This window comes from Aplidium turbinatum, chromosome 14 (assembly GCF_918807975.1).
Source record: "Aplidium turbinatum chromosome 14, kaAplTurb1.1, whole genome shotgun sequence".
Taxonomy (NCBI): domain Eukaryota; kingdom Metazoa; phylum Chordata; class Ascidiacea; order Aplousobranchia; family Polyclinidae; genus Aplidium; species Aplidium turbinatum.
Genome location: NC_137485.1, coordinates 9,689,431 through 9,715,974, shown reverse-complemented (window position 1 = coordinate 9,715,974; position 26,544 = coordinate 9,689,431). Strand labels below are relative to the sequence as shown.

Sequence of the window (26,544 nt, the reverse complement as noted above, 5' to 3'; positions counted from 1 at the left end):
AATCAGTCTTACCTCTAGATGGCGTTGCTTAGCCTACACACAATATCTAGTCGACCGCCATTCATATGATGTAGGTAGGCCAACTACCTGGCTGGTTATTTTCTGGTGTGATCATTTTCCTGGGGATTTTTTCAGTAAGGAATTTCAGTAGCGATTACCATCAGTCATGCAATTGCTAACAAATATCCTCCACACCAGGGGCGCCGGAAGCGGGGGAGCAGAGGGCAATGGTGCCCTTGGTCATGTAAGCTACTGCACAATTTGATTTATAACAATTTCTACTATTCGCTTTTAGCCTAATTATAAGCTTTCATTTTTGCCTCAAATTAACATTCACAAAACAAAATTCTGTAGCACAGTAGGTTACATCATTATAACACAGCATGGTGCCCTTCCGTGCCATTGTTCTTTTTATATCGGACACTTGTACCATTACTCGATAATGAGCTGAGCATTATTGCTATATTTTATGTTAAAACTTTAAACAAAATTGTCTTTTCAACAACAAAAGTCTCCTTTTTTCATAATTCTGCCCCCTCCCCAGTCAAAAATCGTTCCGGCGCCCCTGCTCCACATCTGTTTCCACAACATTCTATTTTTCGCTGTTCTCATCTACGGGATAGCTTACCAGCACCTTTTTTTTTATATCACCTCGCCATCTTCTTATTGGTCTCATAGTTCTATTCAATCTAGGAATCCAGCCCATAGTGATATTGGCCAATCTGTTGTTCGTCAATGATGCTATAGTCAGTCCTTTGCCAAGATTTTTAGCGACTTCAATAACATCTGTGATCTGTTTTTAGCTAATTTGATATCCAAGATAGTCTTTTTGGTTCAAGATAAGTAAGCCATGCTTCTCTTCTCTGGGTTTTCTTAAATTTGGGTTGTTGTCTGTTTTCTTTGTCACTTTGTGAGAAATCATGTGATGCCCAGACAGAAACATTTGTCATTTTTACATTGATTCATCGTCTAACGCAAAAGTTGAATCAATGTAAAAATGACGGATTTTTCTGCCTGGGGTTCCATCGGGTGATGATGGTGACGTTGGGAATGGTAACGTTTATGTTTCTCTACAATGAAACATAATATTAAATGAATGGATCACTTTCAGTCTTGAGCATTTGCTGGTGTGGCCTCTTTCTTTTCACAACGTAACGAATTCAATTCAGTGAAAAGCGACGGTGGAAAGTCTAAGGCTCTACACAATGAATCAGTGGTGCGATATTGACAAACCAGTCACATAGGCGTAGCCTAACACGTGTCTATCTATTAATTCTTGCCACTGTACAATTGGCTAACGAAAATCCTATCATTTGTTAACGTATTCAGGGTGGCTCTTTGCGCTTGCCGTCCGTTTAAATTCCAATCCACCACTTTTTTTCGGTTCCTCTTGCCACATAAGATTAGATGAGCTTTCGCAGCGTACACATCGTTAATCGTTACCTTCGCTAAAATTCCCTGCATTCTATACAGAAAATTTACCTTACGAATATTTCCATTTTGTGGGGACTGAACGAATAAACTTCAAAGTAGATCATTTTTAGTTCGACAAAAAATACGGAAGAGACAACAATGAAGTTATCAGATGGAAATGTAGTCTAACTTTGGCTTTTTCTTCTATCCAAGGCTTGTGACTAGGCCTACTTTGACAACTCATTTAATTTTGATTTTGGTTACTGTATGTTTCCATACAACATAGGCAGGATTTATCATTAAACAATAAAGACTGAAGCTTAGGGCTTCACGATTTAGAGGCCTCAAAGTTTGAGATGTTACCACGTATAGTTAAAAATGTATAGATATATTTGTAAAAAAATTCACCTTTTAGGCTAACAACGTGAAATTTTCCAGCAACCAGTTCTAATAAAGTAGTATTCATATTTATATATTTTTAATGGAAAGGAAATATAATACAGCTTAATTAAAGGTGATGTTTTTAACTGTTAATTTGTAAATACCTTGACTGTAAATATTTATTAAGGAAATGAAACAATAAGTACTATTAATTCTACAAAATATAGTTTCGGGAGAGAGTTTGCTTTTTTATACCAAAGACAGGCAAGACACAACAATAACACAGGGTTGAGCATTACAACAGTATATTACATATTTACAAATAGTTCAACATATCAAACGTTTTCGACTTAACTTAAGTCCTCATCAGGAATCTGTAAATAATTATAAACTACAATAAATTTCACTTCTTGACAGTGACTACCGTAACTAACTAAAAGCATCGAGAAACACGCAGTCGAAAACGTTTGATATGTTGAACTATTTGTAAATATGTAATATACTGTTGTAATGCTCAACCCTGTGTTATTGTTGTGTCTTGCCTGTCTTTGGTAATTCTACAAAAAGTGCTCATTGCCAAGCAAAAAGCCAGGCAAAGCGAATTAAATCAAATATAGTTATTACTCTTCAAAACCTCTACAGCCTGTTTCACCCTAAAAAGGGGATCATCAGAAGGTCCTGAAAATATGCAAATGCAATAAATCGGTAATACCTGAAAAGCTATTAAATATTAGGCCTATAACCTTAATTTAATCTGCAAAAACACATCAGAATTACAAAAGACTACATCTATCCGTTACCACAAAAACCACAATTATATACTAATTTTTAACGAAGCACTTCTTTCGTCCTCCACTAGTTTTGGACAAATTTGCACGTTGTAGCATACATGAGACAAAACTATAGACCCAGAGAAAAGCACATTTTGTCTCATTGGCTACGGACTTTTATCAAACTACTGTATATGCAAGCAAAACAATTCAGATAGTCTTCCCAAACGTAGAATCAATCATCCGGCTATTAACTGCTCTGGAAAGAGATCCTTCTCAAGACCTAAACGAATTTAAAACTGAACTGAAAATCACTTCTTTTTTGTTTAAACTTTCGTTTTTGCCACTCCAAGGATCGACTTGGTTTACCTATCAGTTTCACCACCGTTGAGTAGTAGCCTAGCGGGTTAGATGTTTGGAAAGGTTTCGAGCAGCCGTTGAAATGATTGGCCATCCAATTCGCTCTGAACACGCACATGATAGATAGGACAGTTGCAGATGGTGTGGTTTGTGATATCGTTTTCCTTGCCGCACTCACAAGTCGCGTAAAGTGCCATTCTTCATTTGTGCATAATTATTAGAACGAAACAATTTGACGCCTGTGTGCAGGCGATTTGGCCGCACCCAGGGGTTTCTTGTAAAAAACATTCTGGTTGGGTTGGGGCCAGTATCGGAGACGAAGCTTTGAAATCTTGCAAAGACAGGTTATCTGCACTAAGTATTCTGTATAGTAAAAGTGACAAACTGAGGCAAATGAATTGTGATGAGAGTTTGAATGATTTTGCTAGGAGGAAGGTAAGAAAAAATGTTTTTTGCTCAATCTAAATATTTTTGATCATAATGGTTCACTTCTTATGTATTACGTGTTTTAAACCAGATTATTTAGTGAGAAAGTATATGGTAAGATCTATGCGTTATGTGAACACTATCGTTGATAACTAGCTTACAGGTAGGTTATAGCAATAACCTAATCATCTTGTTACGAAGGAGCATTTTTCAACAGGCAATATAAAATTTGTAAGTTCAAATTTTTTTTAAAGAACATAACATTACTAACCTAAAATAACTTACAATTATTTTGTTTAACTATAACCTTTTCTATTTTGCAGTAATATTGCACAAAAGTGTTATAATGTAATAACAGACCTTGGTTATCTTCAAATGGTTAATTTCAACACTTGCGTGCATTTTTTCCATCACTACAACACTATGATATCGGTAGTTGTTTGTTTGAAATACTCGTCTCTATGGCTGTTAAAGTTTGGGAGCCTCAACAAGCGAATAGCCTAGGGCCTTTTTTTCTTTCAATTCGGCCCTGAATGTAGGTAAAAATCCATGCGAAAAATATCCATACAGAAACTATCTATACGGAAAATATCTCGACTGAAAAATATCATTATTTTTCTAGAGAGGAAGTAGTTCTTAGTGGATATTTTCCACTTGGGATATTTTCCGTGTGGATATTTCAGTCGGAATATTTTCTGTATACATTTTTTTCGAGTGAATTTTTACTGAATACGGTTTCCATGAGCGATTGGGAGAAGCTGTTCGATTACGATGCTTTGACAATGAATTTTAGGTTTAGTCTACACGTGTTTTTTGTCTATACAGCGAATACGATTTGGCTTCCCCATGTCTCCGCCAGACGCAAAAGAGATGAACCAAAATTGAAAATATAAAACCGACCTAAAATTAGTTTTTTTACTATTAAACGTCTGCAAACGTTAAACGAATTCAAAAACAACTGATCGTGCTTCGTGCTTGCAAGGATAACGTTGCGCCATTGGCGAAGGCATCCGGTGTATTGTATTCTCCGGATAACGTCACAAGGTTTCTTCAGGTCATTGTACGATAATAACCTCGAGAACATGTCATCATCAGTCTATCACCAGAGGTTCCCAGTTTCCCTAGAAAGCAAATCGGTTCCTTTTTTACACTGATTGAACATCTGCAAACGTTGAATGTAACAACATGAAATGATATGCTGGCTGAGTGAACAAGAGGTGATAATCTTTGTAGGTTTACCTTTTGGCTCTTCAGTTTTCAGTTCCTCCTATTTTTATTACACTGATTAATGTGTAACAACTAACAACAGAGTGGGTGGTTGTTGTTGAGTATGCTTTTTTGTTCGGTGCGCAGCTCATAACCTTTTATCTTTGCAACAATACATTAACTTTTCATTCGGGTTCACAAAGCTATTTTTGTTTTATATCTGCAGAATTCCATTTTTACATCTTGGACAATTTTGTATTGACATTTATAAAAACATCCTGTCAGGCGAAAAATGTCGCATCTTCAAAAAATTTACTCTGATGTTACGTGTGTATCGTTTTAGGATGTTTTGCTGCTCTTATATTAAGTATTCGTTAGTCGCCAAATGGTAAATGGTCATTTAAGCCATGCTTCAGACAATAAATTGCCACACAACAACGTTTAAACACGTTAAAGTAATATTTCAAGATTAATCATGTCAGTTGTCAAACATCACCTCTGACAAAAAACAAAGTCAAAACAGAAAAAGGAACAGAAACTAAAAGAAAACGTTCCCAAAGTTTGAATCGAATCTGTTGGGCTGGGGAATTTCCCGGCAATATTTTGAGAGAAATCACCGAACGGTTATGTGTGGACATATTTATATACTCAATCAGTGAAGTCATAATGAACGCCATTACACATGGGCGTGAATTTCGCGAACACGCAAAGATTAATGTCAATATTCAGTTTAGTGATCACTCTGTATTTATTGGCTGACAGTTTTCTTGTTAGACGTGTTTGTGCAAGCAAGCAGAAAAAGTAAAGTGCATTTTTTAGCGAGCATTGCAATTAAAAATTTGTTTTATGTCATCTATCATGTCTTGCAGAAACTTAATAGTTTCCTACTTTTATTTGGGTAATAAATAAACCGCATTACGAGTGCTCAGGATTGATAAAAGCCAACAATAAAAAAATTCAAATGACGAAGAAACCGTACAAGTCAAATAGTTCTAATCATACAGAATATTTGCAAACGAGAACGTAAACTCCCACAACCATGCCAAGTTCTAACTCCGATTACACAGCTCTAAAGCCAGATAATTTCAAATGCAACCCCTACAATTGTGCGATTGATGGAAGTGGTGGAATGGGTGATGTATACAAAGCCTTTGATACAAGAACCAATGAAACGGTAGCTGTTAAAATCTTGAAGCAAAGTCAAAGAGACAACGCTGCTGAGTGTGTGAAAGGTAAGTTGGTTGATTTTGAATCTTTATCCTCGGATTGACAAACCCTTTAATAAGCTATTCCTGGTAGTTTCGCATACTTGAAGAGGCTTTGACGTAGGGCAGGTTACCGAGGTTGGCAGAGTGAAATTTCCTGTGCCGCTTGATCTTGAGTCAGGCACTTAACTACTTAGCTAACGGGGCGGTTAACAACATAAAACATTGTGTAAAGTAAATCTATGGGCAATTGATTTACAAAACTGAGTAGGCCTATTGACTTTTTGATTTTTTTTGATATTTTTTATTGGCTTTGTGTTTGAACGATGACAGCTCCCATTACAATCTTCTTGATCATTACTTCAAATTATCTTTGCAGAAGGCAAACAGCTCCGAATCGCAATGGCATGCCCCTACGTGGTCAATCTTATAGGAATTTTGGTAACACGGGAAATCACTGGCTTGGTGATGGAATATGCAGAAAACGGTTCCTTGGACACGTTGATCCACAACCAGTCTATTAAAATAGAAAAAGACTTGAAATTTCGGTGAGTTGTTTGTAATTCTATTAATTCTACATGCTTTCCTTTTTTGTTTTTAAGCCATATTGCAAAAACGCCTTATACAAGTAGCGTAGGCCTATGCCTTTACTAGTATACAAAACTGCCAGGAATAACATTTCAAAGGCTTTGTCAGATCTAGGATAAAGATTCAAAACCAACCAACATAAACTATGTGAACGCACACCCCAACTGCCTACTAATTGAAAACTGAAACAAATTGATCGATTATAGAGATGTGCGCTCAATGACAGATAACAATAAATGACAAGAATAGTTGCATTGTCAAAGGACAACTCAAAATCTTCCTCATAGCAGACTTTGATTTCTCAGCACTCGTTTATACTTTAATTTGTGGAAATCTATGTTGTTGATACCCCTGGTGTAAGAATTTCAATAGTTACATAAGTTTTCAGTTATTTGACTAATCCAAAACTTTTTTTCAGATTTCTCAGCGAAATTGTATCCGGCATACATTTCATTCATAACTTCGGGGTTGATCAGCGTGTGTTGCATCGGGATATAAAGGTTCTGTTATAAGTTATAAATCAACGGCCAATAGCCAATAGGCTATCTGTGTATACAAAGTAACGATAGGCAAAATGTAGGCGAATGTAAAAAGGTAGCATCCTCAGCATGGCCTTAAACATTTCGACCGTTTTAAATATATTTTTATATTGCTTCTTATGTTCATGGCAAATTTTGTAATAACGAAATACTAAACCTGCAATTGGTTGCAAATCTTCTTAAAGTTGTTTGCACTGGTTTGGCGAGTGTTGAAGGCACAAGTTGGCAGGGAGTATTTTGCGCTTTTACAGTACCGTTACCATAAGACATCAGCTACAGTTCCTGATATACAAGGCTATCATTTTGTATTAGTTGTTTATGTTTAAGGCAAATATTGTAACAATAAAGTAATAATATTGTAACAAATAATAACATTGTAACAATGAAACACGCGGCTTTGTTTCAATCATATTAATGAAATTTATATTTCGTTTTTTAACGAAGTAGACAATAAATATCACTACTTATAAAATTAACGTTGTTGATTACAAAAAAGCAGAAATTTTACAAAGTGATATTTTGCAGCCCAAGAACATCTTATTGGATATGGATTTCCACGTTAAAATCGGTGATTTTGGAACTTCGGTCTGCAGTACTGTGACGACGCAATGGAAAGAAAATCGTATCCCACCAAGTGATTCGGTCACAACGTTGAGGTATTGTGCTCCAGAACGTATCAAGGGCGAAGCGTCAACTTCTAAGGTAAACGAGCATCGCTAAAATACAATAGGTATAACATATCTATCAGTGGCCTGGCATCCTGCAATGCATGCTGCTCTTGCCATGCTGCAATTTTTTAAAGTGGATTATATATTGTTAGGTGGATATATACGCTTTTGGTGTTTCTGCTGGGGAGATAATTATTCAGCAACGACCGTATGTTGGTGAACGCGATGCAATGGTGCGATCGCTCGTGCTGAGCGGTCAAAAACCGAACATGGATAATTTTCCTTTACAACCAGAGGTATGTGTGCTGTGCTTATGGTGTAGCCTACTACTCCCAGCAGAACGTTATTTCTCTCTATCTGTTTGCAAGGTTGTGAAAGGAAAACTTGAAGTCGGTTTAAATTTAAGTCAAACTTAGAAAGATAAGCTAAAATTTGTTGCTGATTTTGAAAAACGTGGGAAAAAAGATGTATTGAATTTTTTAAGTAGATTTTTCTGAGTTTCTACAAGGGTTAGAACGTTTTGTTAAAGTTCTGGAAGTTGTTTGGTTTGCAGAAATATTTTTTGGCAGCAAGTGTTTTTTGGTTTAAAAAGGTTAAAAACATTAGGCCTACTTGACTATAGGCTAATTGTGTGGTTTCTACATCAGCAAATATTTAATCTGGGGTAAAATTAACTTTGAGGGTACGCCTACATTTCTTTATTTTTTAAGTAAATCGTTTGCGTTTGATAGTGGCAACATATGCTATAAGTTAGCAGTTTAGAAGAAAAGATGTTAACTTTTTTAGTAATATCCTTGAGTGTAGGCCTACTTAGATTTGGAATAAGTTTGGTAATGTTGTTTGATAAAAGGCCGCAGCTTGTGTGCACCAAGAGCCTAATCGACAAAATAAAGGCACTCTGACCACTTGCCGTATGCAGCCTATGTTCTCTGGAAAAAAACTTTAGTTTTTCTAGTTTTTCTGTTTACTTGTAATAATGGGAAGAAAAGAATGCACATTGTTTGTTTTTGGGGTATCAAGAGCACCTAATTAATTTTTGTTTAATTTACAGTTTCAGTAATGAACGATGCATTGTAACTTACGCCTGTGATCAGCAAAAGCAAAAAGTTTGATTGCTTCTATACACTAGAAAACATATAACTACTTCACAGTTAACATTACTTTTCAGTATGAGCCTTTACGTCAGCTCATCCATGATTGCCTGCATTATGATCGTGAGCAGAGACCAGACGCTCTTGCAATCAAGAAGATGCTGAAAACAAATTGTCCTTTTGATCACGTGGAAGTAGCTCGACAAGTAAGTTTGGCTTTCTTCTAAAAAGACATCCATTGGAGATGACATCTATGGTGATCTTTTCGTCATTTCAAAATCAAAATATGTAACTAGGTTAGTTTGAACTTTCTAAATACAGAACTAGAGACGTTGAGGCAAAGTTTGCATTTACTGCAGCCCAATATCTAGTTTGTGCAAATGACTCACAGCTTTTCAGTAAGTTATACTTTCTATTAATATTTAGGTCTACTATAGCCTATACATAGGCTACTAATAAGCTACACTGACTATCAAGTTATCGTCCGCCCGTTAGCTCAGTGGTTGCGCGCCCGGCTCAAGATCACACGGCGCAAGTTCGACAATTCGGCAACAACATTTCAACAATTGGAAAACTTCACTCTGTCAATTTCGGTTACCGGCCCTGTGTCAAGAGCCTCTGCAAGTATGCGAAACCACCAGGAATAACCTATCAAGGCTTTGTCAGTCCGAGGATAAAGATTCAAAATCAACCAAACCAAGTTGTGTCTTGAGGTAGCCTAATTGTCAATGGTTATTCTTATCTTCACAGGTGTACGAACTACACACTCAAGTTCCTAAAAAAGCCGCCCTGACAGAAGAAATGGCAACACAATCTTTGATTACGACTGTAAACAAACACAACCAAAGATTTGCATCACAAGAATTGCATGCACAACCAAATCAACATTGGCAAAATCAGGAAAGACGAAACATAACACCCAGCTTGAATGGTGCGTCCAATCAGCAAAACCCTCAAAGAGGATTGTTTTCATCTTCAACTCAACAAGAATCTCGCGGTGACTATTACGTTCGAAGTGATCATCAACTGCCGGAATTTTATAACAATTCTGCTGGAAATTTTCTCGCAGATCCTAATCTATTCCAGAAGAATCCGTTTTCCATTCCAGAGGAAAACGATTCTTCCAACCGTATGCAACATCAGGCACCCCGAGTTAGCCGACGTCTTTCTACGTCTCCCCCACTTAACAATCAACAGTATCAAAATACTAACTCTGGTACCACTCATGGTGTCTCAAAATACTTGCCTAAAAAATCAAGCTTACATCACAATCATCGACCAAAAGATGAAAGAAAGCAGGGCACAAGCAAAACAAATCAGCGCAATGGAATTCGTAATTCATCACTTGTTAAAATAGCTGGTGAAATTGTTAAAAATACTGTTCCACAGCAAGCTCAAAGATTCTTGCCATCCTCGCTTACAAATACTGCGGGTACGTAGACTTTCTGGTTTCCATAATAGTATACCCTGGATTTTTATGCAGGTTACCGAAAGACGGTTCCCTATAGGTCAGTTTAATTCAACCTGTTCTAGTTTGTGTCAATCCCTCATTGGTCAATATTTAGGCCAGGATCGGGAACGTATTGCTCGTGAGCCATATCAGCTATGGCTTTAGTAATGACGACTTCTGTCTCGCAGATAAATCTAACTTTTCAAAGTTCAAAACACGAAAGTTTTATCTTAACTTTTCATCACAATTTAAAGCTGAAAACACGCTCTGAATGTAACAAATTAGCCTAAACATTTTCAATTTTTGTTTGTGAAAAGCTCCCTAGAACCTCAACAGTTTTTTTTTGTCTATTGAAGTGGCCCCACTTTCGCAACCCATCAGCCACCACTACATGTTAGTTGTATTAAGTAATAAAGTGGTGGTTCTCAGTCGAGGTCGGCGGACACCAAAGGGGTCCACGAAACGTTTTCAGGGGGTCCGTGAAAGTTTCCGAGTTTGCAGTATGATTGATAAATTACGACTTTCAAAGTTGGTTGGAAGTTTATTTGTGTATTACAGTGATTCTTAAACTATGCGTCGCGACGCTATGGTGCGTCGTCACTCGTCACAAATAAGGACATCAGCATCACACAAAAAAGGATAAGCTTCCTAAAATTAAAAAAATCATATAAAAGCCTTAAAAACGTTAATCTTTTATAGGGCTATGTATGTTCAACACAGGGCCGGATTTAGCTGATGGGAGGCCCGGGGCACTTTTAGATCGGGGGGCCCCCGTGCAAAAAAATTTAAGGCTAAACGGAAAAAAATAACACAAAATCACATTTTTTTTCCACATAGGGGGGCCCTTCAAAAGTCGGGGGGCCCGGGGCAACTGCCCCCTCTGCCCCCCCCTAAATCCGGGCCTGGTTCAACATAATTCTTTTAAGACGGCAGGTTGTTGATCCATGTTTAACTTAGAAATGCAAACTTTATTCAGCAGTCTATCAACACTCACAGTTTTACCATGACTGTGATTACAACGAAATATTGATTACAATTAGGCTATATAAATGACAAAAGGAAAAAATTCGTTATAACATCCCAAAAATATTATTAATTTTTGAAAAAAATTATAGAAAACCATTAAATCAGACTTATTAACTTTTGCTTTTGTAGTTCATAAGATAACTTCGTCAATGTCATTAGACGTCATAAGTAGTAATCTAATATTCTTCTAAGTGTGTCTCTTCGAAACTTATGAAACATTTGCTTCGATATAGCAAAATTTCAGATATTTTTTGGGGGTTTTCAGATAGCTACTGCAGTAGGCCCATATAACTTTGTAAATTTTATAACTATAAGTAACGATAATTGTCCTGATGAACACCCAAACTTTTCAGTATCCAAGGTGTGCTCAATGATTTGGGCATGGCACAGCGATTTTTTAGTGACATTGACTGTAGCCTATAGCGGTAGTATAGGCTACCGTACTAACATTATTTATCATGCCTTGTCATTTTAGGAAGAATCACGCAATCTGATTTCCGACCTAAAAGAAATCTCTTAAAATGTGTTGTGTTGGGAGACAGTGGTGTGGGTAAAGAAGATATGATAAACTGCTTCTTAAAGAGAGTAAAACGGTCACAGGTAAGAAAAACAACGTATTAAACTAACCATGCTTGAGGAACAAAACCAGACAGATCAGATAAATTAGAGCTAATTGTCGGTAATTCTAATCTAATTTGATGAAAACTTAATCACTCTAGTTGTAGTTCTAATCTAATCTCCGGTTTTTCCAAAAATCCTAGTTTTTCCGACAGCATTTTTCAGCAAATCCGAGGAAAATGCGTTCTCATCAACCTCGTGCAAAAAAAATTCAACAAAGCGATCAAGATAGCCTATAGGCCTATACATTGCTGATGTCATTCCATCTTTACGATGGTAGCCTAAAGAAAAGAACAAAAAGATAGACTATAGCATCAATAAAAGACTTGAATAGCCTTGACGGTCAACTGATATGTTAGCCTACTCTAACAACTAACCTGATTAAAAATTTCAGCTTTTGATTTTGGGTCAATACTACAATGTCAAAGTGGAAAAAGGGTCCGACAACCTTCGAAAAGATTGCGACGTGGTAGTGATTTGTTTCTCACCGGCGTCTCGACAGTCATACAACCACGTCATAACGACCTGGATGGATAAGTGGAGACAATCTGCCGCTCGATACGCCCCCGTACTGTTGGTGATGACACAAACCGAATTGCACGTCCAACTCGACTCCAGACGACGGGCAGCTATCATGAGTGAATCTGAATGCGAAGGGTTGGCTAAGAATTTGAAGGTAGACTTCGAGGAATATCGCACGAACGACTACGAGGACGCAGAGAAGGTATTCAAGAAGGCATTCAACATCGCGGCAAACCGACTTTGACAGTATTTCGGACTTGTACATCTAGCCCAATCTCATTCAGTTTTGTCTCTTCATTGCAGTGCCCTTTATCATTCATTTGCCAGCAAGGGACTGGACATTATGACGAATTATTTATCAGGGTTGCTTAGTTTTTATGCAGTGACACTTCCACATTGTTTGGTTATTTGCGTTACCAATAGTTCGTGAAAAATGTCACTTAGGCTACAATGTGCGTTGTAGCCTACCAACACCCTAATGAAAGGGAAAAACAGTAGAAAACTTTGTAAGATTTAAAACGTGCTTGAACTGATTGTTTAAAAAGTCAAAATAGTATGGCCACGAGATTATACGTTATCATACTGCAAGTCAGTCAAGTAACAATGTTGTAAACATTGATTGTGCTAAGTGGCCGCCTCCATACGCCGAGCAACAGAAGCATTGAAAGAGGTTGTCTTTCCAGGAAGGACAAAAACAAAAAATACTGCATATTGTTTTCTTTATTAGTGTCTTCATTTGGGGTCTTGAGCCTCTTACTGGTATAAAGCCAAACGGTCCTGCTGAGGCATTTCCTGCAGAAAAAGATCTGTGTGTAATCGCAAATGCATCACACAAATCTTAGTTGCATCTCGACCTTATTGAATAAATTATATTTTTTTGAAGACAATGTCACTAACCAATAACAACGGGTTCACCTGCAGTGACCAAGTTCAAATTTATGACAACAGAGAAAAGGTCGCACTGGGGTTAAGCTGAAGCAAAAAGAGTTTCCCTAGTTTGGCCTTCACAAGGAAATATAAAAAATTTGAGAAAATAGCCTACGTCCTAGTGTCTTGTGCGACTCATTCTGCTTTAAAATTGGGAAACAATTTCTGCTTTTGCATAGATAGAATTCTATGTTCTAAACCTGAAAAAAAGCACAAATACGAACCGGTTTAAGGTGGTTCAAGATTGTTTTATCCATGTGGATCTGAAACTCTCGACAACCATTTGCACAACTTTTATCCAGACAGCAAATGAATCACTCTTTACATTGATTCAACGCTTGCAGACGTTGAATTAAAGTAAAAACTGATTCATTTGCTAGCTGGGTAACTAGTTCTGTGTTGAAAATATTCGCCTGCCTTAGCAGTAATCAGACGCATTGTTGAATTGAAATAGATTACAACGATCTATTTCAAATACTCTATTTGAACAATCATTTTATAACGTCGTGTATGCGTGTGTGAACGCTTTAATAAACAAATTACTCATTATAGGAACATGTGTTCTTTTTTATTAAGTAGTTTCGTAAGATTGTCACACATAATGGAATAATTTAAATAGCAGCAAAATCATTTTCTACATCGATAAGAACGCAATACGTCAGCCTAAAACAGCCTTTTTGATTTTAGCAAAAAAACCAGTCGGTTCCTCTTCTTTCGACGAGGAAGGCTTATTGGTAACTTTTTCTGAAGCTGTTACTTCGGGTTTTGGCTCCTCGGGAGGAGTTTTTCCTGAAGAAAAAACAACTTGTCAATATCTCGCACCAGGAAATTACTTTTTCCGTTACGTTTATATTTAGGCTGATTAAAGTGCGATCCTCTTGAGTAGAGTAAATTATTATTAAACTAAATTATCATTAAGCAAGTTGTTATTAAGAAAGTTATCATTTAGCGAGTTATTATTTAGCTTGCAAACACAAGTGATCAAGATAATCCAAATGATAAAGATACAGGTTATATAGATTATTGATATAGATTTCAGTTAAATCTTAGTATTTGTAAGATTTACTGATCTCTAAATAAACAAAACTTATTTAAAAATGCGTTGTTGTTGTTAATTCTGAGCAGCTTTCTCAGTAAAAGTGTTAATTTCATCTGGACCTATGTGTAAAAATCGACATCACTAACTTTTCGGATTGTGCCCGGTGACTGTTCCCTTTAAGTCTTTCTCTTCATCAATAAATTCCAAAAGCAATTCCCTCTGGCGCGCTGACAATGACCTAAAAAGCAGTCGTTAATAAAAACGCGGACAAACTATAAGAAAAAAAATCTCGTTTTTGTTTGTTTGTTGTATCCAGGCTTACACCCGGTGGTTGAAGATTTCAAGGAAGCCAATCTTCATGTCCACCTTCAGGCATGCCTTTAAGTGTCCAGCCAAAGACACAGCCGCATGCTCTTGAGCGGTGTCGAACCGGCGCCCTTTCGATTGCCGTTCTAGGGCTCTCACCACTCGGCAATGCAGCTCACAGATGTCGTTGATGAATAAAGAAGATTTTTTTGAATTAAAACTGAAGTGGGATTGCGCTAAAACGCGTGACCATTAGTCTTTGTCTCAATCAAATGAAGTTTTTGTCTTGACCTTATGGGCTTTTTCATTGCAGTGATGGCAAGTGTTTTATATGTGTTCATGAAGAGCAAGCGCAAGTTATCATTGCAATGAAAAAAACTAGAAGATGGCTCTATGGCTTAGTACGTTCGCCTCTGAATCGGTAGGCATGGGTACGATACTCTGTCGGGTCATACCAAAGACTTTTTAAAAATGGTACTGACCGTAATTCCTGCTTGGCACTGAGCAGTGAAATGGATTCGGGTAATAATGTACTCAGTTGCGCCTTTGCACGGCTGCATCTGTCTGCTTTGCAAAGCGTTGAGGAGCAACGCATACAGCGCTATATATCAACAAGCAAGCGTTATTATTATATGGTCGATGCAGAAACCACATTTGGTTGAGACAGACTCATGACGCATTCTAGCTCAGTCCCAATTCATAAGTCCAGTAGCTGTCATATTTTATAAATCTTCGAAAAAGGCTGTCTCCGAATTGGGATTTCTCCGAATAGCAGCAGACCGTAAAATGTCCAGTTAACCCAGAAATGGCATTCCAGAAGGCGGGGACGAAGCTTGAGCTTCGTGCATTTCCACCAACATAATCTAAATCTTCAATCTTCGAACATAAGCTGTGATAGTGTATATGAAGATGCAAAAAACAAATTTGTTCTAATCACTATCAGTAACTCACGATGGTGGGGTGACTTTGACGTGGACGAAATGGTCACCAAACCCGTAACTGTTCACCTTCTTTATCCCTTTACCTGGGAACTTAAAAGTGCGATGGGAACCGGTACCAGGAGGTATCTGGAATTGAATTAACAATTCAGCATCCGTTCAATAAAATGTTTTTGACATTGATTTGTCTGCAGACTTTGAATCAATGTCAAAAAGAGCAGGGTTGCTGGATGTTAGGTAGAACTGAAAGTAGTTCGAGTAGCTGGAATAAATGGAGTTAAAATGCCTGTAAAACTGGCTTTAAAGAATTTGCGGAAACGGGTGATTGCTGCAATAGCTACTGCCAAAAATAAAATGATACAAAAGTTGTAGTTTTTTTTTTTTTTTAATATTTTTACTCAGTCAAACAAGAGTGAAACAGAATATTGCAAAATAATAAGCCTCTTTAAAAATCTGTTGAGAAACAAGACTTCAATCTAAATAAATTTACATTAAATAAACTAAAATGCTGTTGTTGTTGCTAAATCAAGCGAAAGACAAATTTACAGGAAAACGTAAGTCTGGAATTACGAAAACTGTAGCTACAAAAGAAATTACAAATGTTGCAACGTTTCGGAAAATCAACTAACTTCAAGTGCAGTTTCTTCGTAAAGGCCTGGAATCTTTATACTTCCGCCTAGAGCCGCTTGCATGATGGACAGAGACACGTCGGAATGCAAATCCGCACCTTCCCGCCTGAACAAACGGCTGCTTGCAACCTGAAAGGAAAGATTGGGTTGCTTCTTTCGCAGCTGTTTTGGCACCTTAAAACCGCAACTCGCTCAGTGACCGAGTGGTTTTCACCGGCTGTAGTGCTGGTAGGTCTGGGTTCGATTCCAGGTCGGGTCATACTACAAGACTTCAAAAATTGATACTGATTGTGTTCCTTCTTGTACAACGCAGTGAGGATAAGTCGGGTAATAATGTGATGACATCGTAAATGTGGTCACAAAATTTTGAACAAACCCAGTCGTTAAAAGATTTTAGCAGTTGTAGAACGACAATACATATAACATGATTATTGATTACTTCACACAGTACATTAAATGCGCAGAGATGTAGCGAAACCTTGCTTTTTGGACACTGGCATCTGGCACGGTGACCAAAATTAGGGTCACATATTTGAAACAGTGGAGTGATTCTGAGAGTAGTGCAGCTTAATGTAACGCAGTGAGAGGAAAGGACAAGAGGGTGCGAACAAAACAGAAATTCAGAAGATCCTATTTTCAAACCGCCGCTTCGACAACTTTTTGTATAACTGACAGTTTCGCATACTTGCAAAAGCTTTGAAACACTGACGCAGACCAAGTTTCCGGTTGTTAAAGTGGTGATGTCTGTAAATTATTCCATCCATTAAATATCGCTGAATGGAGAGCTGGCTGTCCTTGAAATGCGTTGCTCAAGCATAGAGTTGAACAGTCACTTCGTGATCTTGTAGTTTCTTTGTTTACAATCGGTCGCTTCACCAAATGAGCTATCGGAGTTAACAGGTTATCTTTTCTAAATTATAAATTTATTATTTTTAATAAAACACATTTTGATTTGACAGACGCGGTAGATGAAGTCCAATATGGGGGAGGATCCACATTCAAATTAACTCGTTCAGTGAGGTTGAAAACACAACAAAAACCTAACACGAGTAACCAAGTTGAACTGAAAACTATTCTTTACCTTAAAAGTTATAAAAACCTCCCTCGTTCCAACCTGCATCCGCACTGTTTGTCTATCCGCAACACCTAAAAAAAAAAAAAATGAAAATCAGAACAAAACGACCAGCGACGGGTCAGAAACAACTCTCCAGCAAAAGTTAGTCATTTTCACGTCTTTTCAACGTCTTGTGACGTTGAAATAAGGCTGTGGAGTCGGGTGAAAAATATACGACTCCGACTTCTCGGTAGCCGGACAACTCGACATGCGATAATTCAGCAAGTGACACATTTCAGCGAATGCACAAGTCAGCAAATTCAATTTTCATCTAGCATCGGACTTGCTTGGTCATTGCTTGCTAAACTGAATTTGCTGACTTGTTACATGCCAAGTATCGGCTTGGTCCCTTTTCACTTGCTTAGGTTCATCATTTACCCACTTCAGCCACTTGCTGAAATGTTGCTCAGTTGTCACTTGCGCAACTGCAATGTGCTGAGTTCGAAACTGCTGAGTTGTAAGAGACTCGACTTCTCGATTTATAACTGGTCGATTCCGACTTCAGTGTTGCCAGATGTTTTTAATTTTTTCATAATGATTTTTAATTTTAGTTGTGATCAAAATTAAAACGGAACTTTCACAAAAACTGAAAAAAACAAACACTTATATTTTATGGTAAAATTTCAGAGCGCAATACCAAGAACAAGAAACAATTATTTAAAAAAAATTATTGGTCATCGCTCTGTATCAAGTCGAAGTCGGCCTTTTTAACGACTTCGAGTCGACACGCAAAAATCTCTCCGACTTCACAGCCATGAAACGACGTGAAATGAACTTCTGTTACATGTAGTAGGAAAACTACCAGCGGGAACAGGGACAGTAATGGATTTCTTTTGTTTGACTTGACCACTGGCATGGCACATGACGCACGGATAGGTGATCAGCTTCCCTGTTCCTCCACACTTCCTGCATGTGGCCCGCATCACAAACGGACCCGTAGAAATTTGCTCCTGAAATGCAAGAAATATCAAAGTTGTTTTACTCGCCAGCTGGGAACTGATCGCAGCAAATCGCAACAGATGGCGCTACGAAGTCAGTGCGGGTCTAGCAAAGGGTCAGTCGAGGCGGAGGAAGCAACTAGAGGAAAGAAGACAAAGAAGAAAAGAGAGACAACAGCCTCAGAACTCCTCTGATTTCATATGTCCAAACTGTGGACGAGACTGCCACGCCAGGATTGGACTTCAGAGCCATATGAGAAGCTGCCGTACCCAGAGTGCTAACATCATCTGAAAAGATGGAAGGATGCCTACTACTACTACTACTACTACTACTTTACCTCAGCCGGACTTGAAAATTTCGAACAGAGTGAAGGGGGCTGTAAACTCGATAACTTCAAATGGCTGCAACCAGGCGGTTAGTAAAGTGTCTCACATACAGGTGGATCAGCACTTAGCAAACAAAGTACAAACTTCTAAAAATACCAGAACCAGATGAAGGATTTTTCAATGAACAGTATGCGACAATTGGGCTGAAGTCACAGCAAACAAGGATAAACTAAACAAGACACTCACCACACCACTGCCTCCGCAATATCCACATTTGGCAATTTTAGTGCCGGTTTCATTTCCTTTCCCCATGCACCTTGGACACGTATCCATCACTTCTAAGACAAGTGTTTTGTTTGCACCCTTTGCAGCTTCATTGAACGTCAGGTCCAAAAACACCTAGCAATACCAATACCATCATATTAGATCTTAGCCAAAAAAATCAACGGCTCTTGCAAGTTTTAAGCTTCCCACTGTATTACAGTACTGATAATGATATGGAAAACATCTCAAATCATGGCAGCTAAACATTACAAGACCGATAAAGAATTTTTACTATCCTTTTTTGCTTGCAGTTTTTTAATCAAGTGATTAATTATTATTGTTCGGCGGTTCGCATCACATGATAAACGCATCACTTGGTAAATGTAATTACTTCTAAAGGAGAAAATTCATGTAAGTCTTGATATGAACTTGATCCTCCTGTTCCACCACCAGAGAACTCTTCAAATATTTTACGAAAGAGATCTTCCGGGTCCATGTGTCCAGCGAATCCTTGCCTCGACCACTGTGCTCCTCCTCCTCCTTGCTGCTGCGCTTGGTAGCTAGCTGAACCAAGAAGATCATACTGCTGCCTCCTTGACTCATCGCCTAAAACCTGATCAAGGTAAAGTAGAGATTGAATAGCAAGTTGTTTCGAAAATCTAAAAAATGTTAACTCAAATGGACAGTCGAGTTCTGCTACACCTTACCTCGTATGCTTCTGCGACTTCGGAGAATTTAACAGCAGCGTTTTTGTCTCCTTTATTGGTATCAGGATGGAATTTCTTTGCTAACTGCAAACAAGATTATACAGTATAGTATACAATATATATTATACAGTATATATACCAAATAAGCAATCAATTAGAGAATGCCAAGTCATCTATAAAAAATATATAGCAAGTGCTCTGGTATTTTCAATTGATTTGTTGTATCATACAGTGTGCACGACCTCATAAGTTGGTCAGACATTTAGTTAATTTTGTGCTGAACGTCTTCAACACATTTCAATCAAAAGAATATACTGTAGTGGCAACCGGTAAGCTTGTTGTTAAAATTAAATCGCAAAAATACAGTATCATAAATTTCACATGCAACTTAAACTCTTTGAAAACCAAACTTCTAAAAGGTATGAGTATCTTAAAATATGTGAAGACACAAAATATTTAGAAATATGTTTTATGATTTAGACCAAGCATGTAGCCTAGTTGAGTTTCATAGCTTTACAATGCAGATCAAAGCTGTAAAAATTACACCTCGTATGTCACACTGTTACCTGATAATATGCCTTTTTGACTTCTTTCTGAGAAGCATTTTTGGAAATACCCAAGATTTTATAGAAATCCTTTGAAGCAAATAAATGATTGGAAGAGTGAAAAGAAACTCTTTGTAGATTCACAGGATCTGATTAGAAAAAAATGGATTTGGAAAAATCCACTAATGGTAAGCTTTATGTACGGTAGTTGTTCGATTAACCAAGAAGCAAAAAACTTTAAAAATAAAAAAAAGCATTTAGAACATCACTGTACATTTAAAAAACACTACAATGACAAAGACATCTTAAACATGACAATACCAAGCACAAAAACAGCTTTTCACAAAAAAGCTGATGCATTTCCTGCATCGCAATGTACTATATGAAGATAATTATTTAACAAGAATGTTTTTAATGACTTGAGGACATGAAAAATCAGAGTCCTAATTTTTTGACCAAGCAATTGTTCTACTGAAAAGCATATCATTGCTAAACAACTGAAAATAGCTAATTTTTAAAGTGGTCGGTTGTGCAAATCTTTTTTTTTATATTTCTGATAAAGAAACTTCTTCTTCTTCGTCGTATGAGCTGTTCTTCTGGACTATATGTTTGGGCATGATGTCATCAGCCACTCGACAGTTTCGTCATCCAGGGCCTTCAGTCCAAGCGCTCCATGTGGTGGTTGATGAATTGGGCAGTCATGGACGACATGATCTACTGTCTGGTCTGTGGCGCCACACTCGCATCCCGGTGAGGGAGCCAGGCCCCATTTGCACATGTCTGAACGAAAGCGACCGACGCCGGTTCGTAGGCGGTTAAGCCGGACCCACGCAAGTCTTGCGAGGGACATTCCCGGAGGGTGGGGATCGACGTCGGGTAGGAAATCACGGAGTCGGGAGGTGTTGTTTTGCCACTCCATGTTCCATGTGTAGTTCGTCCAGTGTGCCGCACTTATTCCAAGATCTTCAACGTTGTTCAGAAGCTGTCGTGCGGCGGGCACAAATGGGCGTCTTGATTTCAGTCGCTGCTGTCCTCCAGGTAGGCGCTGGAATGTACTGTGGAGGAGGTGGTCGGGGTCCAGTGCGCGACGAGCAAGGGAAATCATGGCTCCTTTACGGCGAAGCTCAGCAGGTTGGATGCCTGCAAGGATGGGAAGGCAGTCCGTTGGAGTGGGACGCAGGCATCCAGTCACAGTGCGTAGTGCGTCATTGATGGCGGTGTCAATGTGGCGGGTGTGAGAGCTGCGGCACCACACTGGTGCGCAGTACTCAGCGGTAGAATGGACAAGGGCCAAGGTAGCTGTGCGAAGGGTTTTCGCATCAGCTCCCCAGCCGGAACCCGCCAGCCGCCTCAAAAGTGCAACGCGCGCAGATAGTTTTTTGCGCAGTGACTCCAGGTGTCGTCGGTACGTGAGTGACCTGTCCAGAGTTACGCCGAGGTAGGTGGGTTCGGCGCAGTAGGGGAGGTGTTCGTCATCGGTGGTAATGTTGATCTCACGTTTTGCTTCCTTGTTGTTTAGGTGGAAGGCCGCCGACACTGTCTTTGCCTTGCTGAGCTGTAGCTTCCATTTCTGGAGATATGTTGATATAGTTGACATGTCCTGGCTTAGGTTCCTCTCCATTGACTGCCAATCTCCGGCTGGATGCAGGAGAGCCAGATCGTCTGCATAAGCATACTTCCTGGAGATGGTGTCAGGCAGGTCATAGATGTAAGTGTTAAAGAGGAGGGGAGCCAGGACAGGCGCAGGACAGAACGGCGTCCCACAGGACAAAAGCCCTGTGGGACGCCGTTCCTGAGTCGACGTAGTCTACTTCGTCGGCCGCTACCGGTGGAAAGGGTAAAGCTGCGGTTTTGCACAAGTTCCATAATCATATGGACCATGTGCCAGTCAGGAAGGAGACGGAGTAGTTTGCAGGTAAGGCCGCTGTGCCATACAGTGTCGTAGGCAGCCGTGAGATCGACAAACACGGCGCCAGCCTTCTTTTTTGCCGAGAAGCTGTCCTCGATGTCTTGGGTCATCAGGGTGACCTGGTCTACAGTTGATCTTCCGTGGCGAAAGCCGGCTTGTTCCCGAGGGAGCTGAGGGTCTATTATCGGTTCGACACGGGCGTAGATAAGTCTTTCGAGTATCTTGAAGGGGATACAGAGCAGAGAGATGGGGCGGTAGCTCTTCGGATCCCCTGGGGGCTTCTTCGGCTTTGGGACTGCAACCACTAGGGCTCTTCTCCAGATTCTTGGGATGCGCAGGTGACGCAAGCAGCAGGAAAGGAATTCTTTTAACCAGGACCTCATAGAGGGGGCAGCTTGGAGTATTAGTTCCGGGCATAGGTGGTCAAGGCCCGGGGATTTGCCTGGCTTTAGGTGCTGGAGGGCGGAGGCAAATTCTTCTGGGGTAAACTCACCAGAGATGTTGCCCTCGACAGGTGTTGGGACCTTCCAGAGGTCCGTCATTTCCTTGAGGACGGACTTGTCTGATTCACGGTCTCTCGTTCTGTGCACTCCATTTTTCACAAGTTGTGAGGCGATGGCATTTGCTGAAATGGGGCATTGGCGACGAGAGGCACGTGATCTGCCAGTGAGGTTGTTGAGTGTACTCCAAGCTGTGCGGCTGGAGTGCGTGAAGTCGATTGAGTCTATGGCTTCTGTCCAGCGCTTCTTCCTCTTTGAATCCAATCTTGCCAGCAGGGCTGTTGCTGAGTTGGTGGTGGCGGTACCCTGGGGGGAACGGAGGAAGTCGCGGTAAAGCCTGTCGCACTCCACATCCCAGCAAGGTATGTAGTTTTTCCGTCGACCTCGCGGGATGGAGTCTTTTGCCGCAGATATGATTGCATCACAGAAGTCCTGGTAGGCTTCATCCACTTTGATGGTGTGTGGGGATGGGAGGTACTGCGTAGCTTCGTTTGTGAGGAAGCTGTAGTATTCCCAGTCGGCCTTTCTGAAGTTCCATCGCTTGACAGGCTTGCTCGGAATAGGTGTGGCAAGCAAGGGGGCCGTGATTAGCGAGGGTCGGTGTTGAGACCTTGGGAACTTCTCTAACACACGTCTGTCCGGCTGGCGATCATCGGGGTCATCACTTGCGAAAGCCAGGTCTGGGTTCGTGCCAGTGTTCCAACGACCGGAGTGGAAGCTCGGTGCGCCCTTAGGATCGTGTAAGAGGGCGAGGTTGTTGTTGGTTGCCCAAGCGGCCAGACTATCTCCGTCGTTGTTGATGGAGTTGTATCCCCAGTCAGTGTGGTGGCAGTTAAAATCGCCAGCATAGAGGCTGGGGTGGGGGAACACTGGGATGGCTGTTGATGTTATCCGCGAAGGTGGGGGCTTGTAGACATTGACGATGAAGTAGACATAAAGAAACTAATGTATATATATACTTAAAATTGCTAATTGGTCAGACTTTTTAGTTATAATCAGTGGCGGCTCGTCATAAGGGACTGCGGGACTGCAGCCCCCCAACATTTTTGTGCATATGTGAATTATATTACATATAGATAGTTTTGCCATGTTTTTTTAATTTATTTCGCTTGAAGAATTAAAAAACTCTTAATATTAATTTTTTTTGTAATAAAAAAAAAATTTGTGTTACAAAAATTAATTGGCAACTCTGGGTCTGCAAATTCTGCAGGCTCGGTGTTGCTTGTTCTTTTTTTTATGACGTAGGTTTTTCAGAAAAAAGTTTTCTAGCGTCACTGAACAAGCGCTGTAGGGACTGCAAATAGAACAGACCCTGGTCAGGGATTCCAACTGTGGTTCTCGTAAATCTTTAGGGTAAGCGTGTGGAAGTTATCGGTGATTAGGTGAAGGGATCATAGGTTACTTTACTTGATCTGTGTTTTGAGAAGTCACTGAGACAGACTAGTTTGATGTGAAGTAAAGCCAATTACTGTAATTATTGGTGCTCTTTCACAACTTGTCCTTTTGAGATGATGAGGTCACGATACGTCACACAGGTTGGAATGGACTATTATAAAGGAGGAAGTACGCGGTGAAAATGCACTGAAAAACACCTGAAGGAAATTGTTTCCCATTTATTCATTTGTTGTTCAATTTCAACAAATTTGCTATCGTTAGAAAGCACAAGCATAGATCTAACCAACTAAGTTAATACCAAGTCCCAAAATAGTACTAGCTCCATCTGGTGACCACCTAAACTTGACCAAATTCAAGCCATTATCAAAAGTTTACTTTAAATGATAAAAACATTAAACGACAGCCAATTAAAAGAACATGTTACTGTGTTACTAACCCTAACTCAGTGCATTTATAACTCAGTCCGGTACAGGTTTATAATTATTTATATTAGGTTAGCCTACTGGTTGATGCAGCCCCCCCATGTTTTGAGACCACGAGCCGCCACTGGTTATAATTACATTAAATCTTAATAATTACACTATATGGTACAATGATAGTATATACATCAGCCTAACTCAACACCTCAAAAACATTGAAAAAAACACTGTTGAGATTATAAGCTTTTTCATGACATTTCTATTCAAATAAAGCAAATCGTGCATCTTTTTCAACACAGCTATAACCTGTCTTTCTTTTTTCTTTTCTTAATAATTCGGACATGTTTTTCAGTCCTGCAATTTTCTTGATCTAATCTTTTGTTTGTATTCCTTGCAGTCAATGTTAATTATCTAAATGTTTCCAAAGTATCATAATTTTCCAAGGTTTACATTGTTAGTTAGATTCTAGTTGTTATCTACAATATTTTTTACATAATGCATTTCTTTTTTTCCCTTCCAGTCATGCACAGTTCAGCCTCCTGTGACACCACAATTTAAAACTTTTTAATGGCATATTTTTTGCTTATTCAAATGTCAAATCAGTACGAGGCAATTGAGAATACAAAAGTTTGCAATAGTCTTAATTTTGCGTTTCTTCAATTGACCTCTGTTTCCGCATTGTTAAAAGTGGTATCACAAGTATCAAGTTGACTTAGAAATACTGATTGGTAATTTGTCAAGTGTAAAAAGTACATATGAGTAATGTGACATGAGTCTGACATGCGGTACCTTATGTAATATGCACATCCTTATGAGTAATTTAACATCATTTCCAAGAAATTTAATTTGACATATCTTATGGATATAGGATGCTTGATTGCTTATAGGCAATTTGATGTGACTCGTGATGCTCATAGGTGGGTTACTCAAGCCTCTAAACTTTTTTATCTTACTTGCGACCAAGCATGGCCTACCAGAGCTTCTTCCCGGCAGTCAAATTCTCAAAAGTTTGAAACACAAAGGAGAATAAAAAAAAGAAAGCTTTAAGTATCAGCAGAGTGGAGAAATGTTGGCTTTTGGAAATTTACAACCAAACATGACCTACTGGAGCGATAGTTTCAGAGGTTATTTAACCACTGGGTGCAACCTACGGTAGTTCATACCTTGAACCATTCGTACAGTCAGTTCGTACCCTGAAAAGATCGAGAAAAAAAAAATTAAAAAAAGGCCGAAGTCGCTGATCGCAGTTTAATAGCACAAAGCTAAGTCGCTGATCGGAGTTTTCCGAAACAATTTGAAACAAACTCGAGGGTTAGGGCGTAGGGGAAACTGCTTGCGGAAACTGCGAAAAAATGTTTGCGGAAACTGCGATCAGCGAGGGTTAGAGCATAGATTACTCTATCATATGGTTAGAGTTAGAGGAAACTACGGAAAAATGTTTGCGGAAACTGCGATCAGCGGACTTCGGTTTTGAGTTATTTTTCTCTCGATCTTTTCAGGGGGAAAATTTTAAAATGATAGCGGAAACTGCAATCAGCAACTTCGGCTTTTTTTAATTTTTTTTCTCGATCTTTTCAAGGTACGAACTGACGGTCCGAACTGTTCATGGTACGAACTAGGTTGCATCCTTAACCACTTCTTGGTTGCCATGGCCGCCGGCAGCTTAGAGCAAGGTTTAGCAGCTACCGGTACCGTACTACGGTCAGGTAAGCAAATGGGTATTAAAACATTTACAATATTACTTAGCATTGATACAACCATCTTAACATATTATAACACAAGTTTCTTCAAAATAGTGTGGCCTACCTAGTTGTACGATGTGCAATATTAATATATACTACTCTACCTGCATAAAAAGAGCAAGTTGAATGCCAAGGTTTTCTTGCTTTTTGTGAAAATCCGCGGCAATTGATTCCTTTGTTGAATATTAAATAAGAAGATATCTGCTGAATTTCATAGGAGCTTGGAAGTTTTGTGAAACATTTCGTTAATCTACACGTGCCTCCATATGCCGACATGGTTACCCTATATTTTTGCCTTTTGTATTTCGCAATTCGCAACCAAAAAAGTGATAAAACAGAGCTTACAAGAATACAGAGTTTCGGTTTAAATTTCGTTAAAATGCCGAGTTTTTTTCCTGGGCTGTGAAGTTATAAGGATATTGGCCAGTGCGCAGTCGAAGTCCTTAAAAAAAGGGTGACTCCGACTTCGGTTTGATACAAGACGATAAACAACAAAACATATTTTTGCAATATTTTTTTTAAATAATTTTTGAAAATATTGTTTTTTTTCTTCTCCGTATCGCTCTCTGAATCCCATAAATT

At 39.1% G+C, this 26,544-nt stretch overlaps 2 protein-coding genes across 2 annotated transcripts; one reads left to right on the top strand and one right to left on the bottom strand.

The window, feature by feature from the left end:
• Nucleotides 1-5,430: 5,430 nt before the first annotated feature.
• LOC145783233 (uncharacterized) lies at nucleotides 5,431-13,585 on the top strand. Its single transcript, XM_082595044.1, has 9 exons — nucleotides 5,431-5,788; nucleotides 6,141-6,309; nucleotides 6,768-6,849; nucleotides 7,414-7,590; nucleotides 7,709-7,852; nucleotides 8,725-8,853; nucleotides 9,398-10,079; nucleotides 11,599-11,723; nucleotides 12,136-13,585. The coding sequence occupies exons 1-9, from the start codon at nucleotides 5,596-5,598 to the stop codon at nucleotides 12,505-12,507; spliced, it is 2,073 nt and encodes a 690-aa protein (XP_082451170.1). The 5' UTR covers nucleotides 5,431-5,595; the 3' UTR covers nucleotides 12,508-13,585.
• Nucleotides 13,586-13,592: 7 nt separating this feature from the next.
• On the bottom strand, nucleotides 13,593-26,262 carry LOC145783234 (dnaJ homolog subfamily A member 3, mitochondrial-like). The gene is made up of 11 exons (XM_082595045.1): nucleotides 26,067-26,262; nucleotides 20,019-20,146; nucleotides 19,453-19,536; nucleotides 19,137-19,358; nucleotides 18,728-18,880; nucleotides 18,019-18,166; nucleotides 17,184-17,248; nucleotides 16,103-16,231; nucleotides 15,487-15,602; nucleotides 14,376-14,467; nucleotides 13,593-13,979 (listed from the first exon to the last, which is right to left on the bottom strand). The coding sequence occupies exons 1-11, from the start codon at nucleotides 26,236-26,238 to the stop codon at nucleotides 13,849-13,851; spliced, it is 1,440 nt and encodes a 479-aa protein (XP_082451171.1). The 5' UTR covers nucleotides 26,239-26,262; the 3' UTR covers nucleotides 13,593-13,848.
• Between the last annotated feature and the right edge of the window lie 282 nt (nucleotides 26,263-26,544).

Coding starts and splice junctions, on each gene's coding strand:
- LOC145783234 (XM_082595045.1), bottom strand. CDS start 26,238: ATGTCGGCATATGGAGGCACGTGTAGATTAACGAAATGTTTCACAAAA. Junction 18,881..19,136: donor ATGAATTTTCTCCTTTAGAA/GTAATTACATTT, acceptor TGGTATTGCTAG/GTGTTTTTGGACCTGACGTT. Junction 18,167..18,727: donor ATTGCGGAGGCAGTGGTGTG/GTGAGTGTCTTG, acceptor CTTGCATTTCAG/GAGCAAATTTCTACGGGTCC.
- LOC145783233 (XM_082595044.1), top strand. CDS start 5,596: ATGCCAAGTTCTAACTCCGATTACACAGCTCTAAAGCCAGATAATTTC. Junction 6,310..6,767: donor GAAAAAGACTTGAAATTTCG/GTGAGTTGTTTG, acceptor ACTTTTTTTCAG/ATTTCTCAGCGAAATTGTAT. Junction 8,854..9,397: donor ACGTGGAAGTAGCTCGACAA/GTAAGTTTGGCT, acceptor TTATCTTCACAG/GTGTACGAACTACACACTCA.